Raw genomic sequence first — 15,522 nt, 5'->3', positions numbered from 1 at the left:
TAGGACAATGCTTGGTACATAGTAGACACTTGTTTATTGTAAACGATAAACATTTTTTATTGAATTTATAGGGCTGACAGTGGTTAATAAAATTATATAGGTTTCAAGTGTATAATTGTATAATACATCATCTGTATATTGTATTGTGTGTTCACCACCTCAAGTCCAGTCTCCTTCCATCACCACTTATCTCTCCATGCCCTCTTCTACCTTCCTCATCCTGCTTTTCCTCTGGTCATCACCATGCTCATAGACAATAAACATTTGTTGAATGAATTTTGGAATCAGTGAGAAATTAATGTACAGATGAAGAAAGTAAGGCTTAGAGAAGATGAGTACCTGGCCCTGATCATATCATTAGTAAGTGATGAAGACTGTTTTGAAACTTGACTATGTCTGGATATTTGATCATAATGTTATATTACAACCTGTGTCAAAGACTCGAGCATTGCTGGTCCTACCTCATACTACTATAAACAAATGCCTCAAATGTGTGTAACCTTTTCTCTCCCTGGCTGTTGAATGGGGATAGTAATACCTTCCTCTCAAAGGAATAGTATTTTTCTATTATGTGGTCACCTTTCCTGCAAATGTTGTTGAGAAAAGCTCTAGAATTCACTCTTGCCCATGGCCAAGATTTGGGGGAAGAGGAAGGGAGAAGTTGTTAATCTTAAGTCTCAAAGGCAGCAGTTTCTACTGCTTTCTTGGAAAATAGTTGCTTTGAGAAGTTCCAGTTGGGAATTGGAATATAGTTTTAGCTTGGACATCGTTAAGAAAAACTATCAGCCACACTCCTGACTCTGTGGATGAAAAATAAAAAATCATACTCACCAGAAAATTGAAAACCTCGGGGCTCCAGCATACTGTACATTCTGCCATCAGAGTTCTAGAGGAAAGGGGACCCAGAAGGAGGGAATGTACTCGTATCTTCAGCGTGGACTTAGAATCGCTTAACATAGGTGAAAATTGTCTCCAAAACTTTTAGCCTGTGTCCTTAGCCTTTTCCATGCCTACCAGTAACCACCCCGGGTAAACTCACTGCTCTTTGTCTGTTCTATACTTTTCTGCCTCAAAGAAAATTTTGACTTTTTTAGTAAAAGGACATAGATCCTGTATTATATCTACACCAAACCAACTGTAGTGTGAAGCTGGATTGTCGGCACCTGTAATAAGTGACTGTGCCCGTGGCTCCTCAGGAGGGAAGTACAGGGTCCACGTCTCCCACTTGTATTCAACAGCACATCCTGTTGTGAAATGTTGCTGAAGAGCAGTGTTCCTGGGCCTCCACGGCAGGGAACAGTACCTGAGGGGACGCACGGTTGTTAATCTTAGTCCCCCCAGCAGAGCTTAGTGGCTGTTTGCCGCAGGGTGCGAGCCCCACACTAATTATCCTCTTGCATCCTCTCTCCTTTCACCGCTCCAGCTCTCCCTAAGGCGGCAGCAGGTCGGTGAGAGGCTGAACGAGTGGGCCGTCTTCAGCGAGAGGAACAAGGAGCTCTGCGAATGGCTGACCCAGATGGAAAGCAAGGTTTCCCAGAACGGAGACATCCTCATTGAAGAAATGATAGAGAAGCTCAAGAAGGTATGGGACGCCTGGCTCCATCAGTTGCCCCCTCCTAGTGTTTAGGCAAACTTGGAATAGGTGCTCAGGTGGCCTTGCTCACGATTACTTTCCTGGCAAAGGAGTACTCTATTATGAATGTTTTCTATTTTCAATATAAAATAAACTTGCATGGGAAGGCCTCCTTCACTCTAAAAATACAGAGAATATTTTATTATTTTTGTGTGTTTTTTTAATTTAAAATTTTATTTTTAAATTACTGTTTACATTCAATATTATTCTGTATTGGTTTCAGGTGTACAGCATAGTGGTTAGACAATCATATACTTTACAAAGTGTTCCCCTAGATATTTCAAGTACCCAGCTGGCACCATACACAGTTATTGGAATATTATTGACTATATTTTCTATGCTGTACTTCATATCCCCGTGACTATTCTGTAACTGCCAATCTCTACTTCTTAATCCCCTTACCTTTTTAACCCAGCCCTCTAACCCCCCTCCCACCTGGCAACCATCTGTTCTCTGTATCTTTGAATCTGTTTCTTTTTTCTTTTTTTAAAAATAGGTTTAGTCTTTATTGTTGAAAATATTACAGATGTCCTCTCCCCCCACCCCCCGTTGGCCCCCTCCACCCCACTCCTGCCCCCTCCCCAAGCCTTCTGATATAGATTTCATGTAAGCATCTGCTAACAGCTCTGCACCTTGCTAGTTTCTGTGCATCAGGGAATGTTCCACTAGACATGATTAATGTGCTGTAGGTATTATACTGGTTTGCTATAGAATAAATTTTGGCTAAGTATACCTATATTTTTATTGATTTTCTTCATGAAATTTAAGGTGCATAGTTTGGGGGTATGGAAAAAAACTTGCTCTTGAACAAAATACAGTCATAATATAAAATTTAGAAAGACTTTAATTTTTCACAGTTAATTTTGTTACACTATTTGGCACAATGGTACAAATCATCTTTAAAATATTAACTCTACTATTTTGTATATAAAATAAGTTATGGGATTTAAAAATAAGTCTTTTTGAGCTTGCCTCTTGTGCTGTCTCTTTTGTAAAGGAAACTAGCACCGAGGCCTGGTAATTTTGGCGACATAGGAAAAAACAATTAATAGACTGTAACCACGATATTGGTGTCTACTGACATTAACACTTAAAAACATTTTAATCTAAAAGATAGTCCAAGAGCATTATTTTGCTATAAATAGTATTTCAGGCTTAGAGTAATTTGTTTGAAATAAATATTTCTCAATAAAATTCTATCAAACTTATGCTGAAATATTGTACCTATTAGTAAGTACATCCAATGTATTGGCCTTTGAATCCCACTGTGTTGAAGAAATATAAAGAGGAGGGTAGGTGGGGTACTGGCCTGAGGATAGCACTTGATACTGGGATAGAGTAAAATTTCACTGGCTCCTCTCATCTTGGGGGGGTCTTTGTGCTCAGGTAACTGACTTGAGAGGGTAGCCCTGTTACCACACTAACTTTAGAGCAAGAGATTACAATGTTTATGCTCCTATAATACCTGTCTTCATATATTGTGTTGCTGAGAAAAATATTTGCTGCATTACAGAAGCTTAAGTCAAAAATGAAAAATTTGATTTGAACAATTGGGTCTTGTCACTATGGAAGAGAGCAGCAGAGTCATTGGTCAGGGAGTGCAGGTACAGGTGGAGGGAACATACGTTCCACGGTCACTTTTAATTGTATCATTTAGTGGCCTGTCTCTTGCAGAGAGGCCTTGTGAGGCCAGCTCTCCTCATTCACAATCATTCACACCAATCTTAAGAGGAGCTAGTGCAGAACTGGGTAAATGAAGGAAGTTTGAGACCCACTGATGCTCTAAGACTAGTGGTTGTTATTCTTGAGATTTAATTTGCCATTGATTTATGTTATAAAATATTGGCATATTGTAGAGGATGTCTCTTTAAAATAAAGGTACTCTTGAAACATTCTGCCCAAATAACAATCAACACACACACAAATACATATATGTTGATTGCATACACACAAACACACACATGCACACATCTTATAAGCCCCTTAGCAGCTATTTTTATGACGACTGATTCTAAATTCGTATAACATCATATTAGTGGTTATAGCAATAAAGTATAATTTCCCAGCATTAAAATCCTTCAGGTTTGTCTTTTGTATATATGTATATACTTTTGGTTTTTTAATACCTATTTTATGTAAACAGAAAGCACCCCCCATTTTCTTTAAAAGTACCTATATAAAAATTCAGTGTAGACTCTGCATATGTACTGAAAATAATAGGTTGCATTCAGTCTTGCGCACATGAACCGATATTCACTGGTCTCCCTCATGCGGGAACTACTTCCAAGGAGTAGAAAGCTGCAGTGATCGTGTTACTAGTCAAGCCAGGCTGCATGGATCAAGAACATGCTTTCTGACCTCTGTGACTGCTATTTATTCTGCAGGATTATCAAGAGGAAATTGCCATCGCCCAAGAGAACAAAATACAGCTCCAGCAAATGGGAGAGCGGCTTGCTAGAGCCAGCCACGAAAGCAAGGCCTCCGAGATCGAATACAAGCTTGGAAAGGTCAACGACCGGTGGCAGCATCTGCTGGACCTCATGGCAGCCAGGTACAAAGGGCCTCTCCTGGCAGACAGGACACGTGTGCAAAGAATTTTAGAGCAGTCAGGCCGCCTTTCCTTTCCGCTAAAGCTAATCCAACACATCTCTCTGTGTTCTTTATCCCACCATTTTTGTTCACGCTTTTCTCATAAATGTCACTTTCATTAACTTTAAAATTCTCATTATTTCATAAATTTAGTAGTGTCTGCAATTAGCTGACACTACTAAGAGAAAGTCATATCCAATCAAAATTCATTTTCAGGAAAAAATTCTGTATTTCAGGCCTTCTTGGCTATTCAGCTGTTTCTGAGGAAGGAAGTGAAACTGGTTTGCAGTAGCCAAAAAAAAAAAAAAAAAGTTTATCACTTTCCTACTGGATTTCTGGTTAGCAAGGAGTAAATCTAGTTGTTGCCTCTGCTTAGTTGTAAAAACAGCCCACCGCTTGATTGTGATTTTGTGCGTAGCTTTAACAACTAAGGGTCTGCTCATATCTGGTAGGAATGTTACATTCAGTTCTGTTGCGGAAGGGCAGGGTGAGTTAGAAAGACAGAAGTCAAAACTGAAATACCTAAGGGTCTTTACTGGCATGTAAAGGTCTGATTTGATTGAATGAGGCACTGTGGTATTTGATATAAAAAGAGGAAATGACTGACTAGATGCTTTATGTTAGGTGAACTTGGCTTCATATTGGAATATAGGCTCCATGAGGGCAGGGATCTTTGTCCACTCTGTTCACTGTGAAGTTAGGGCACAATAAATACTCGAATGAATGAATGAATGAATGAATACTTGAATGGATGTTCTTTATGGCAGTCAGGAGACTTGGAATGTAACAAATGCTTCTGATTCATGGCCATTTTGGAGCTATCTCCCAATATGCTATTTTTTAAATTATTTAATCAAAAGTAAATATATATATATTTTTTACATTCAATATGATTTTGTATTAGTTTCAGGTGTACAGCATCGTGGTTAGACAATCATGTACTTTACAGAGTGCGCCTCAGTATTTCCAGCACCCACCTGGCACCATACATAGTTATCACAATGTTGTTGACTATTTTCCCTGTGCTGTAACTTCCATCCCCGTGATTATCCTGTAACTGCCAGTCTGTACTTCTCAGTCCCTCTACCTTTGTCACCTGGGTTCCTTGCCTTGGCCATGCCGTGTAACAGTGGACAGGAAGTAGTGCCTTTTGAATGCCGTGTGCATATGGGCATGGCAGTTCCATATGTTAATTTTGAAAACATTTCCTATAAGAGCGTTATCAAGGGGAAATTTTCTACATGTTATTTAATCTATTTTTCCCAAAACAAAACCAATTAGTAAACTTGAATCAATGAGCAAGTTCTAAGGTTTGCATACTTTGCACCGCAGTCACTAAAATGCTCCTAAGTTTCTGCTTTTGAGGAGTCTCATCACACAGAGATGTAACTCCCTTGAGAGACTTCTGTGTGTATGTTGTCCGTTTCTAACTGCCTCCTTCCGAAGAAGACCGGATGCTGTGTTGACCATTGAGGTGTCCTGGAGTTTTTAGTGCTACACAGTGTTCATAGTCTCCTGAAGCCTTTCCTAAATGACCCTCCATCACATGTGCTTTCATTTCCCTGTTTATCGGAGCTTCACTTGGGCACAGACTAAATGGCCATCTCCGACACCCATCTTCCAATATGACCTGGCAGCTGAAATAGTTTTCATGATTCAGTCCCACTCACCTCTCCTCCCTCTTTCAATGATTTTTCACACTGATTCATTATAACAGAGCATAACCTAGTTATGCCTTTTGACATTTCTATGTGTTTGGGTGCTCTTGTAGGAATGGAAAGGCTGTTTTTGAAGGTGATCTTATTTCCAGGTCAACAGCTTCCCAGCGAACAAACACATGGAAAAGAGAGAAAAGAGAGATTTGGGTGGCGGGCACGCAATGCAACATACAGATCACGGATAACAGAAATTTAGAAAAAAAGAAAATCTATACTTGAAACCCATATAATCTTATTAACGAAATTCACCCCAATAAATTTAATAAAAATAAGTAAATAAAGAGAAGGGTAAGGGGGGGAGAGAGAGAGAGAGAGAGAGAAGATTCACTGATACTAATTCTACTGCTACATACAAGTAGAATGTATAGTTGCAAGTCAGCTTCCTGTCACCAGTGGATTAACTTAGACCATTCTGCGTACAAAATAGATGGGTTTTTGCACTGAATTTGTAAACTGTAACCAGGCATTATCAGTACTTTAGGATAATGAAATTTTCTCACTCTCAGAGCTCAGTGAATGATATTCTAGTATACTTTTCACACTTTCCAGACTTGCTTAGTCAAGTACAGCAGTCACTAGTGATACATGGCTGTTTAAGTTTACTGAAATGGAATACAATTAAATTAGAGTTTAATTTTCATTATAGTCCATTGTACTGGCCACATTTCCAGTGTTCAGTAACCACAGGAGGAGGGTGGCTCCATCTGGACACTGCAGATACAGAATATTTCCATCATCCCAGAAAGTGCTATTGGTCAGCACTGGCTCAGGCAATTGAAAGCATTCCTGAGCCCTTGGTTTTCATCAAGAGTCAACATAAGAAACAGTCATCAGTTTAATTCTAGAAAACTGTCTTCAAGGATGCTGGCTTTCATTTGGTCAGTGAACCCTATGCAAAAAGCGACACAACCATTTTTCTAGAGCTCGGGACTGACAGGAAATCTGCCTGTTAGCATTAGTTGTTCTGTGCTTTTTATAATGGACAGTGCACTATTGAACATTTCCCATTTTAGGATCTAGGAATGTCAGATGCAAGTTATTGGCTCTGTTGCAGTAACATGCCTCCTGTTACGGATTTGTGACCAATATATTCCTTTAACCAAAGCGTACGTGTTTTTATTCCTGGGAAGTTATAAAAAATAATTTCCCAGAGGAGTGACTGTTTTATTTTAAAAATCACAGTAGACTATCGCTAAGTAGAAAGGTTTGAAAACTAATTTATTTATAACTAAGTATTCTGGAGTACATTTCTTATGTAAAAGACAGGTTTGCTTCTCTTACAAAGAAAGTGTGTTTCTCTTTTAAAAGAAATCGGCTCACACAACCAGAACCTAATGACTTGTTTTATTTTACTTGCAATTTATTATGTAGGCCTTTTAAAAAGAACTTAGCAAATGTTATTTATGAATTTATTTATTTACTTATTTCTAATTTATTTGTGTGTTTCCATACCTTAATCCAAAAAGGATTTAAAGCTGCCAGCATTGTATTAAATTATCAGTAATTAATAATTTGGGAGTTTATTTTCTTTTAAAGCTTAAATTATGAAATTAATATAGAACCAGTGCAGAAAATTTGGAAGGTCTTGAAATTCACAAAAGAAAAAAAAGTTACCTGAAATTCCACCAAGCAAATGATCGGATAATTTTAAAAATCATCTTAAAATAAACATGTTACTTTTATCACATTATATCATTATTTCTTAAAAGGACAAAGGCTATGAATACGTAAGCGCAGAATAATATTTCTGAATTACCTTTCATGCTTCAGTAGCCTGTTCAAAGGCCGGCCCGAGCACTCTCCCACGGAATGCCTTTTCCATCCCACCTTCCCACACCCCTGGGTCTCCTACTCACACCACTTAGCCGGCGGAGGAAACTGCAGAAAAGAGAAGTTGCTGCTCTTTGCTACTGCACTTGGCTGTACTTGTGGAGGTTTTGTTTGCTTGCATTTGGATGATTTATGTTTTTCAAATATCCTTTCCAAGTTACCACAGAGCCCACGAGAAGAGCTGCGGGTCCTGGCAGAGCGACGGCGTGTCTGCAGCGGCCTTATTTTCGATCCCCTTCTGTCTTTAGACCGGAGCCTCCCCTCCTTGCAGATTACCCCGAGCCTTTCCCCTGCTCACGCCCGTGGCCTACATTCCAGGAGATCAGGCCTGGCACATGGTCATGAATGTAGGTTTTATTTAGAAGCATGACCACTTGTCACTGCTCAGTGTCATATTATCAGGCAGAGACTTACCAACATTTGTCTAGAGTGAGCATTTTCATACTTGCAAACACAGACAAGGGGAAGCTTTTATCCGCACGGAGGATTTAGCCTTTTGCTCCGCAGAACTCACTTTGGCCAGTGGGAGCTTCATGGTGGTGGCCGAAGCGCCGTGTGCCCTGAGGATGGCGGAGGACAGCGGGGCCGACGCAGACCTCCCAGACTGTACCTGCGATGTCACAAGGCAGGCCCTCCTTGGGTTTCTCCTGTCGCGCATAGCTTTCGTGTTGCGTGGGCTTTATAGTTACACGCTGCAGCTTGGCTCGTAGTTGTTTTCGCCAGTGCAGCCCGGAGGGGACTGGGGTCAGGAGATTGTTGGCTTCGGGGGTGGACTCCTGAGGGTCATTTGTTGGGTTGTTTTCTTGCCCCCCTGCGGGGCGAGTGAGCCGGGCGAGAGGTTGATGAGCTTGGTTACGGCTCGGCATCCCAGTTGTCTCAGGGCTGTCTGCGTCACACAAGGGGTACGGCTACAGTAGGGAGCCTGAGACACAGGAAAGAGACTGAGAAAAAGATCCAGTGGAAAGATCCAGTTAGTCCATCATTTGCTATTTAAAGGCTGGGCTCCTGATGAAACTGAAATTCAGCCTTAGCCGGTTCACGGCATTGTAGCTGAAAGCGTTCCCTTTATTAAATACAAATCTACTTATGTTTGAAGGGCCTGGAGGGCTCTGTGTGTGAGAAAAAGTTGTTTCTGTTTTGGTTTGGTCGCTAACTAGTATAAAGATTTTAAAACATAGACAAAATGTAGAAATGTATGCCTGAAATAGTAACTCAGTGCATTGTGTAAATGTTTATTTCATGATTTTTCCAGTTAGAATATCATATTCTCTGTAGTTTTCATTTAATTTTTAAAAAATATTTTCTTGTCCCATAACATCCCCCAAATAAATTCCTATTGTGGAATAGGATTTATGAATGAAACTTTTGGTTCTATTATTGAAAATGTTAATTTTTGGTTTTGGTTTATGGATCTACCTAATTAGTTTGAAGGCAGGTAGTGAGATGTATCTATCTGTTACATATATATGTGTATATGTATATATTCTGGGACAATGTTAAGAATTAAGAAGGTGGACAACTGGGTTTAATAGTAGACATCTTCTCTGGCAGGGTCAAGTGCCAATAAGGTACATTAGACTGTGAAAGGAGAGCCCTAAGCTTCAGGGACTTACAGATTTAGTAGGCTTGTAAACTCACCCAGTCTTGTGACGTCTGTAAACATCTATTTTGAATTATAATCCTGGATGCTACCAAAAGGAATGTTGCTCAAACTTCTTATAGTGACAGATAAATAAAAATATTGTCACACTTTATCCAAGGATTTCCTTTGAAGAAATAATGGGAAAAATATGTAACATTTCTCTTAAGAAAGAATGATTCTTGACCTGCAAATGCCAAGTTTAATACACTCAAGGGAGATGTGGGGGGGGTTTACTACCCATTTGCTCTCAGCTCATATCTGCTCCCCCCAACACACACAATGTATTTGTTATAAAAGTGTAGTCAAATACACTTTTTAAAAAATGAGAACAGGGAACCACTTAAGTATTCACCCCATTGACTTTGCCAAGATTTACACAGTCATTGGAAAGAGGAACTTGTCCTTAATGGACTATATGAACAAGCATTCCCATGTCATGGTGCCCTTGCCACATTTCACATTAACTGCTCTGACTAATGGAACTCGTTCACTATTGTACAAGATAACTAATCCTGTAAATTATTTGGCTGGTATAGACAATATCCAATGGAACAGTGTTTACTCACATCTCTTTGTACCTTGGATCTTTTAATCATTTCTGTCAGTAAATTCTGAATCAAGAAAATGAATTTTAGTACAAATAAACCATTTGCAAGTGTTGGACCTAGAGGAAAATTTGAAGATACTCTTGATATTAACTAATATCAAATAAATTTAAAAATAAATTAAAATATATTAAGTAAAAGTATTTTCCTTAGAATAGTAGTTATTAATGTTAGTAGGCATTTAAATAGTGCACAACTTTGTGCAAAGCTTAGTATGGCAGGGAAAAGGGAAAACCCAAAGTGGAAATTAACAGCTCCACCTTTCCAAGGAACTTACCATGGGGGAGAGAAACTTGGGCAGAAATAATCCCAGGGTGCTGGAATAAAGGCAAGGCGGAAGCAAGCACTGACTTGTACTCTTCCAGCCTCTGGCTCCAAACAAAACCCTGGTGATGATATGAGGTTGTTATAAAACCCCATCCCAAAGCATAGCCAGCATTCGGATCTGACCGAATCTGAAGACAGGAGGCTGGTCAAGCGGAGAGGTCCTGAGAGGCCAGTCTTACAGGGGTAAAGCCAGGACAGACATCTCAGTACAACGAGCCACTCTCCAGTCCTGTTCCCGTGGGCTTATTGATTATAATCTGTCCTTTCAGTTTGGGCCACTAGAGCAGATGGCCAGGGCCATGTTAAACTCCAGGCCCTTGCTGTAGACATTGCGGAATGTGCACCCTGAGCCTGGCACCCAGGAGCCATTCTAAAATGATCATTCACTGGCTGACACCAGTGAATATTGTCTTCTACGTGAGAAAAAGGTGAATGGTTTATATGCAGAAGTTCTTGGGATTATTATCCAAGGCCAATACCTTGAAATGCCCTTAGGATGGAGTACAATTTATATTTACAAAGCTAATTAGAGAAGTCTTATTTTGTCTGAGGAATGATACACATATACATGCTTTCCATTCCCTAATGAATAAGATATCTTGGAAAATATGACCACAATTTTTAAATACACTTTAAAAAAATAATACAAGATAATAAACAGAGTGCCTTTATGAACTAAAATTTTATTGAAATATAAACATTGTTATTATTATCATAATTAATAAAATATAGGTGGTAGTATTAAGCACTGCCCATAGTGAAAGTCCTTTTAAAAGTATTTGTGTGACAGAGGAAAAGTGATTGTGTCATGATTAGATTTTCATCTGAGAAACATTGATTTATAGAAACTGTAAAAGAAGTAGTGATATCAGCTTTATTCAATTAAAAATAATAAAAATGCTCAAAATACTTTGGTTCTGAGACATTTTCTTCGCAGAAGTGGCTCTTGACCAGAGAAGCCTGTCAGAGTCATGTGGGGAGGAGTGTGGGGACGTGGGGAGTGAGCAGTTGTCATGTGAGGTCTGAAAACCCCCTATGTGATCCTGTCACTGTCCTAGCTTCACTGTTTGAAAGTAATTGAGTTGAGAAATACTTAATGACTCTCAGTGCGCATTGTTGTCAGTCTTTGAGAACATACTATTGTCGATCTCTGCCTGCAAATATATCACATCCCTTGAGTTTTAAAGTCATGTTGCTCTTGACTTTTAAGTAGATACCTCTTTAGTTGAGCCAAATTGACGCCTCAGAGATGAACATATTTTATAACTTACCTGCCACTCATCCATAAGATGAGCAGTGTCAGTAAGAGGGCGAACCAGAGGCAGGACCTAGGGTCCGAAAGCAAGCCTGAACTTTAAATCAGGCTGTACCAGGGTCATGCTCTTGTGCTCACATCCACATCACCACTCTTTAGAGCCATCTGGCCCACTCAGCCATGACAGGCCCTCACCAGAAATGCAATAATTGATTTCTGCTGCTGTTTCTTGATAATAATCGAGCTGAGAAGTACTATATGTGTATGTGTTTCCCACCTGCTGCTCACACCCTGCCCTCACTTGGAAACACCTTTAGGAACTAATGTACTATAGACCCCCTGCCCTGTGCTTGTCACCTGCTCCCTCTGCATCTTGCAGCCTTATCTGTATCCACCTGCAATTTCTCTCCTTCTTTTTCCCTCTGTCTTTAGCATCTTCTAGATGATTCTTTAGTCTCTGCCTAAAAAGTTCTAAAGCTATTCCAAATATTAAGCTGCATTAAACAAAACAGTGGTAGCCAGGTTATTCTATAGGTGCCATACCACAGTTCTCACCTCCACTGCCTACTTTCTTAAAATAACAATACTCCCTGGCCATAAGAGTATTTCTTAACCCCCATACAGTCTGTTTTTTGTTTCCCTTGATGAACTATTCACGTAGGGCTAGCAGAGCCCTTCTCATTGCCAGGTCATGGGTCCTCTTTGTAGACCTTATACTGTCCTGCTCTGCATTTGACCCAGCAGACCAGGAGTCTGCATAAGACTCCCCTGGAGTGCTTGTTAAAAATGCAAATTCCCTGGCCACAGGGGCAGAGTTTCTGATTTAATAGGGTGGGGTTGGGATCTAGGAATCTGCATTTGTATGTGGCAAGCCAGGTGAATCTAGTAGCAGTAGAGGAAGCATTCAGATCATACTTTGACCACACCCTTCCTTAGGGCTTCAGCTCTGGGCCAGCAGTACCTAAACTGCCGTAATCAACTCCATGCCCTCCTCTGGACCTGGGAACTAATTTCCATTCGTGTCTGTCTACCTGATCCCCAGGCTCTTCCTCTCCTGAACCTAATGCGCCGTTAAACCCAAGAACTCGCGCCTCATCCTGTGTGCTTGAGGCAGCAGCGTCCTCTGATCGCCCAAGGGCAGAACACGTTTTTAGCTCCTGCCTCGCACCCTTGCACTTGGTGGGCTTAGCAGTCCTGCCCTCGGCTGCTCACACCCTCTCCCAGGTGCAGGCTTCGGTGGGAGCTGTTGGGACTACTCTGCTTGCTCCCTGGACAGGCTCTCCCAGCAGCCTCCCTTCAAACTTACCTCCTCAAAATCAGACCTGATCTTATCTTTCTTTTGCTGATAAACCTTGCCGAAGCTCCTGTTCGTCTTTAAAACTGCATGCAAACGCATCACTGTGCCGCTGCAGGGTCTTCATAACCCTACTGCGGCCTACCGGCAGTCTTACCTATTGCCACCCCTTCGTCTCCCTCCTGCCTCTCTACCCCCGGCCTCCTTAGCATTATGACACTGGGCCTTCAGAATCTTGCTTTCTCCCAGGTAATCTTCATAGGAGTATAACTTAATATACCATGATGCAAATAACAACTTTTGTGACCACCCTGAAGGTTCTATCCCTGTTATGCCGTTACAGCTATATTGAGTATAATCAGGGCCACTATCTATTGATTTTTTTCCATGTCTCCTGTAATATTAGTCTCACTTAAATCTCACAAGCACTCTTACTTCTCTCCATTTTATAGATGAAGAAACAGAGACACAGGAAGGTTGTGCAACTGCCCAAAGTCACACAGCCAGGAAGTGGCTGAGCCAGAATGGACTTGGGCTGTCAGCAATTTGTCTTTAGACCTAGCGCTCCCCTCTGCGTGGGAGGGAAACACGAGTGGCCTTTTCCTACAGTTGATGTCCATCCTTCTGTCCCACAGGATAAAGAAGCTGAAGGAGACTCTAGTCGCCGTACAGCAGCTCGATAAGAACATGAGCAGCCTGAGGACGTGGCTGGCTCACATCGAGTCCGAGCTGGCCAAGCCCATAGTCTATGATTCCTGTGACTCAGAAGAAATACAGAGGAAGCTTAATGAGCAGCAGGTAAAACTGAAAACAACTGAAGAAAGTCAATGGGCTTTTGAATATCTGTCCTCCCAGCCAGGAGAGAGGGGTGGGTGTGAGAGGTGACTTTTGATGGAAAGTCAGGAGAGGGCCAGGCAGGTTTGGTGAGAAAGGGGAAGCCTTGGCCAGGCAGCTGTTTGGGGCCAGTAAGTGTCATGTCACCACAAAGTTTACCTCTAAGAAGACAGGCCATCATAGGCGCAGTGTTGTTGGTCCACCAAGAAGCCATCCTTAGATGGTAGCTTAGGTTGAGCTGCAACGATGTATGTAAAATAATGCTGCTTCGTTTACTTATTCGTGGGTCACTAGCCCACTGCTATGAGCTTAGAAAGGGGCCTTTTCTTCCTGCATATAGTAGTAGTTGGAGAAAGATTACAGTGAATACTTAGAGAGTTTAGAGTCTAAAATAATTTTGTTTTGCAAGGAGGACTGCATGGCCTGTAGACCACACATGGTAGTTTCACCTTTGTGTGTGTACCAAAGATAGCACATCGCACTGGCACACAATACAGAGCCCAAAAAAGCAAAGGAGGGTGACCCTGAAAATGCATGCAGAGGGGATTTGCACCTCCCACCCCCTTGATTACTCTTACTAAGCGTAGACTCCAGTTGTCATAAGTGAACACCATGAATCCCGTGAAGAAGTATTGCTACTCTATGCCTTTCAACTGCCCTTGAAAATTCGGTCCACACTCTGGTTACTTTTGTTAGTATTTAGGCCACTATAGCCAAGTTGCTTAACTTAAAAAATGTTTAAAGTATATAAAAAGCCCTATTTCTGCAATCCTATGAAATAGTTTATGTATTTACTTTATTTTACAAACTATTTAAACCAATGAGAATAGGTATTAAAATACATCCTTTCAGGAATTTGGTTTACTTTGAAATTTAAATTAGCATTTCTATTTACAAACAGTTGTTAGCAGGATTTTTTTTTTTCAATATTTGTTAAGATTAAATCCTCTGATGGACTCTTTGGTGTTTGAAATTCTGATGATTGAACTTTGGGGCGTCCTGAGTAGCCTTCAACAACCCAGATTTCCTGGGGAACATGGTAATGATAACTACAAGTGATAAAGTTAAAATTTAACGAGCAGTATTGTAATTTAGCAAATCTAAGAAAATCAAAGCAGTATGTAATTAAATATAGCAAACTGATCATATGTACTTAGAGCTCCACCCACTACTAAAACCCCAATAAAATGGGGCAGAACAGTGGCAAAGGGAACAGAAAATATGTGAGAGATGACAGGCATCCAGCAGAAATTTGGAAGAAAGCGAGTAGATGAATAGCGATGGTGTGAGCAGGCGGAGGAAGGAGAAAGGCTAGGCAGGCCCAGAGTTCCAGAAAGGCTCAGGAAGTGGAGATACTTAGTCTGTAGGGCTTTAAAATGGAAGGTTGCTTAAAAGTCTGAGTAACGAGTGATTAGACTTCAGATCCCCCACCTCCCAAGCCCAGCTGGGCAGGCCACAGGCCACGCTGCTGCGTTTTCTGCAGTGGGACCCCTGAAGATTAGTCTCTGGAGAAGGCAAACCAGAGGGAATTTGGACTAGGGGACGCAGGACACCACCAAGGCTGGAGCCACTGTATTGAAAATAGATTAAGTGAAAGGCTCTGTCCAAGCGGTGTGTCGCCCACCCCACCGCCCAGACCCCACAGTGTCAGGAGCCAGGTTTATCCGCAGCCAGGGGTTATGCAGGAGCTTCAAATTCCGACTGACTTATTCCCTGAAAGTCCCCATCAGAAGTATAAATAAAACGGAGAGGAGGCAATCGTCAAAATAGTAATGTAAAAAAGAAGTTTCCAAAC

At 41.0% G+C, this 15,522-nt stretch overlaps 1 protein-coding gene across 2 annotated transcripts in view; it reads left to right on the top strand.

The window, feature by feature from the left end:
• SYNE1 (spectrin repeat containing nuclear envelope protein 1) overlaps positions 1-15,522 on the top strand; it is a 346,443-nt gene that overhangs the window by 293,791 nt on the left and 37,130 nt on the right. The window contains exons 127-129 of one of the 2 annotated variants that reach the window (XM_087817695.1): positions 1,424-1,582; positions 4,018-4,184; positions 13,529-13,691. In XM_087817695.1, coding sequence (XP_087673821.1) covers positions 1,424-1,582; positions 4,018-4,184; positions 13,529-13,691 — 489 coding nt within the window. Of the gene's footprint in view, positions 1-1,423; positions 1,583-4,017; positions 4,185-8,121; positions 8,396-13,528; positions 13,692-15,522 lie in introns of those variants that run through there. The other variant, XM_016211560.2, reaches the window with a different exon arrangement.

The sequence above is a fragment of the Miniopterus natalensis genome, chromosome 5, assembly GCF_054644295.1.
Source record: "Miniopterus natalensis isolate mMinNat1 chromosome 5, mMinNat1.hap1, whole genome shotgun sequence".
NCBI classification, from domain to species: Eukaryota; Metazoa; Chordata; class Mammalia; order Chiroptera; family Miniopteridae; genus Miniopterus; species Miniopterus natalensis.
This window is presented reverse-complemented; position numbering and strand designations above follow the sequence as displayed.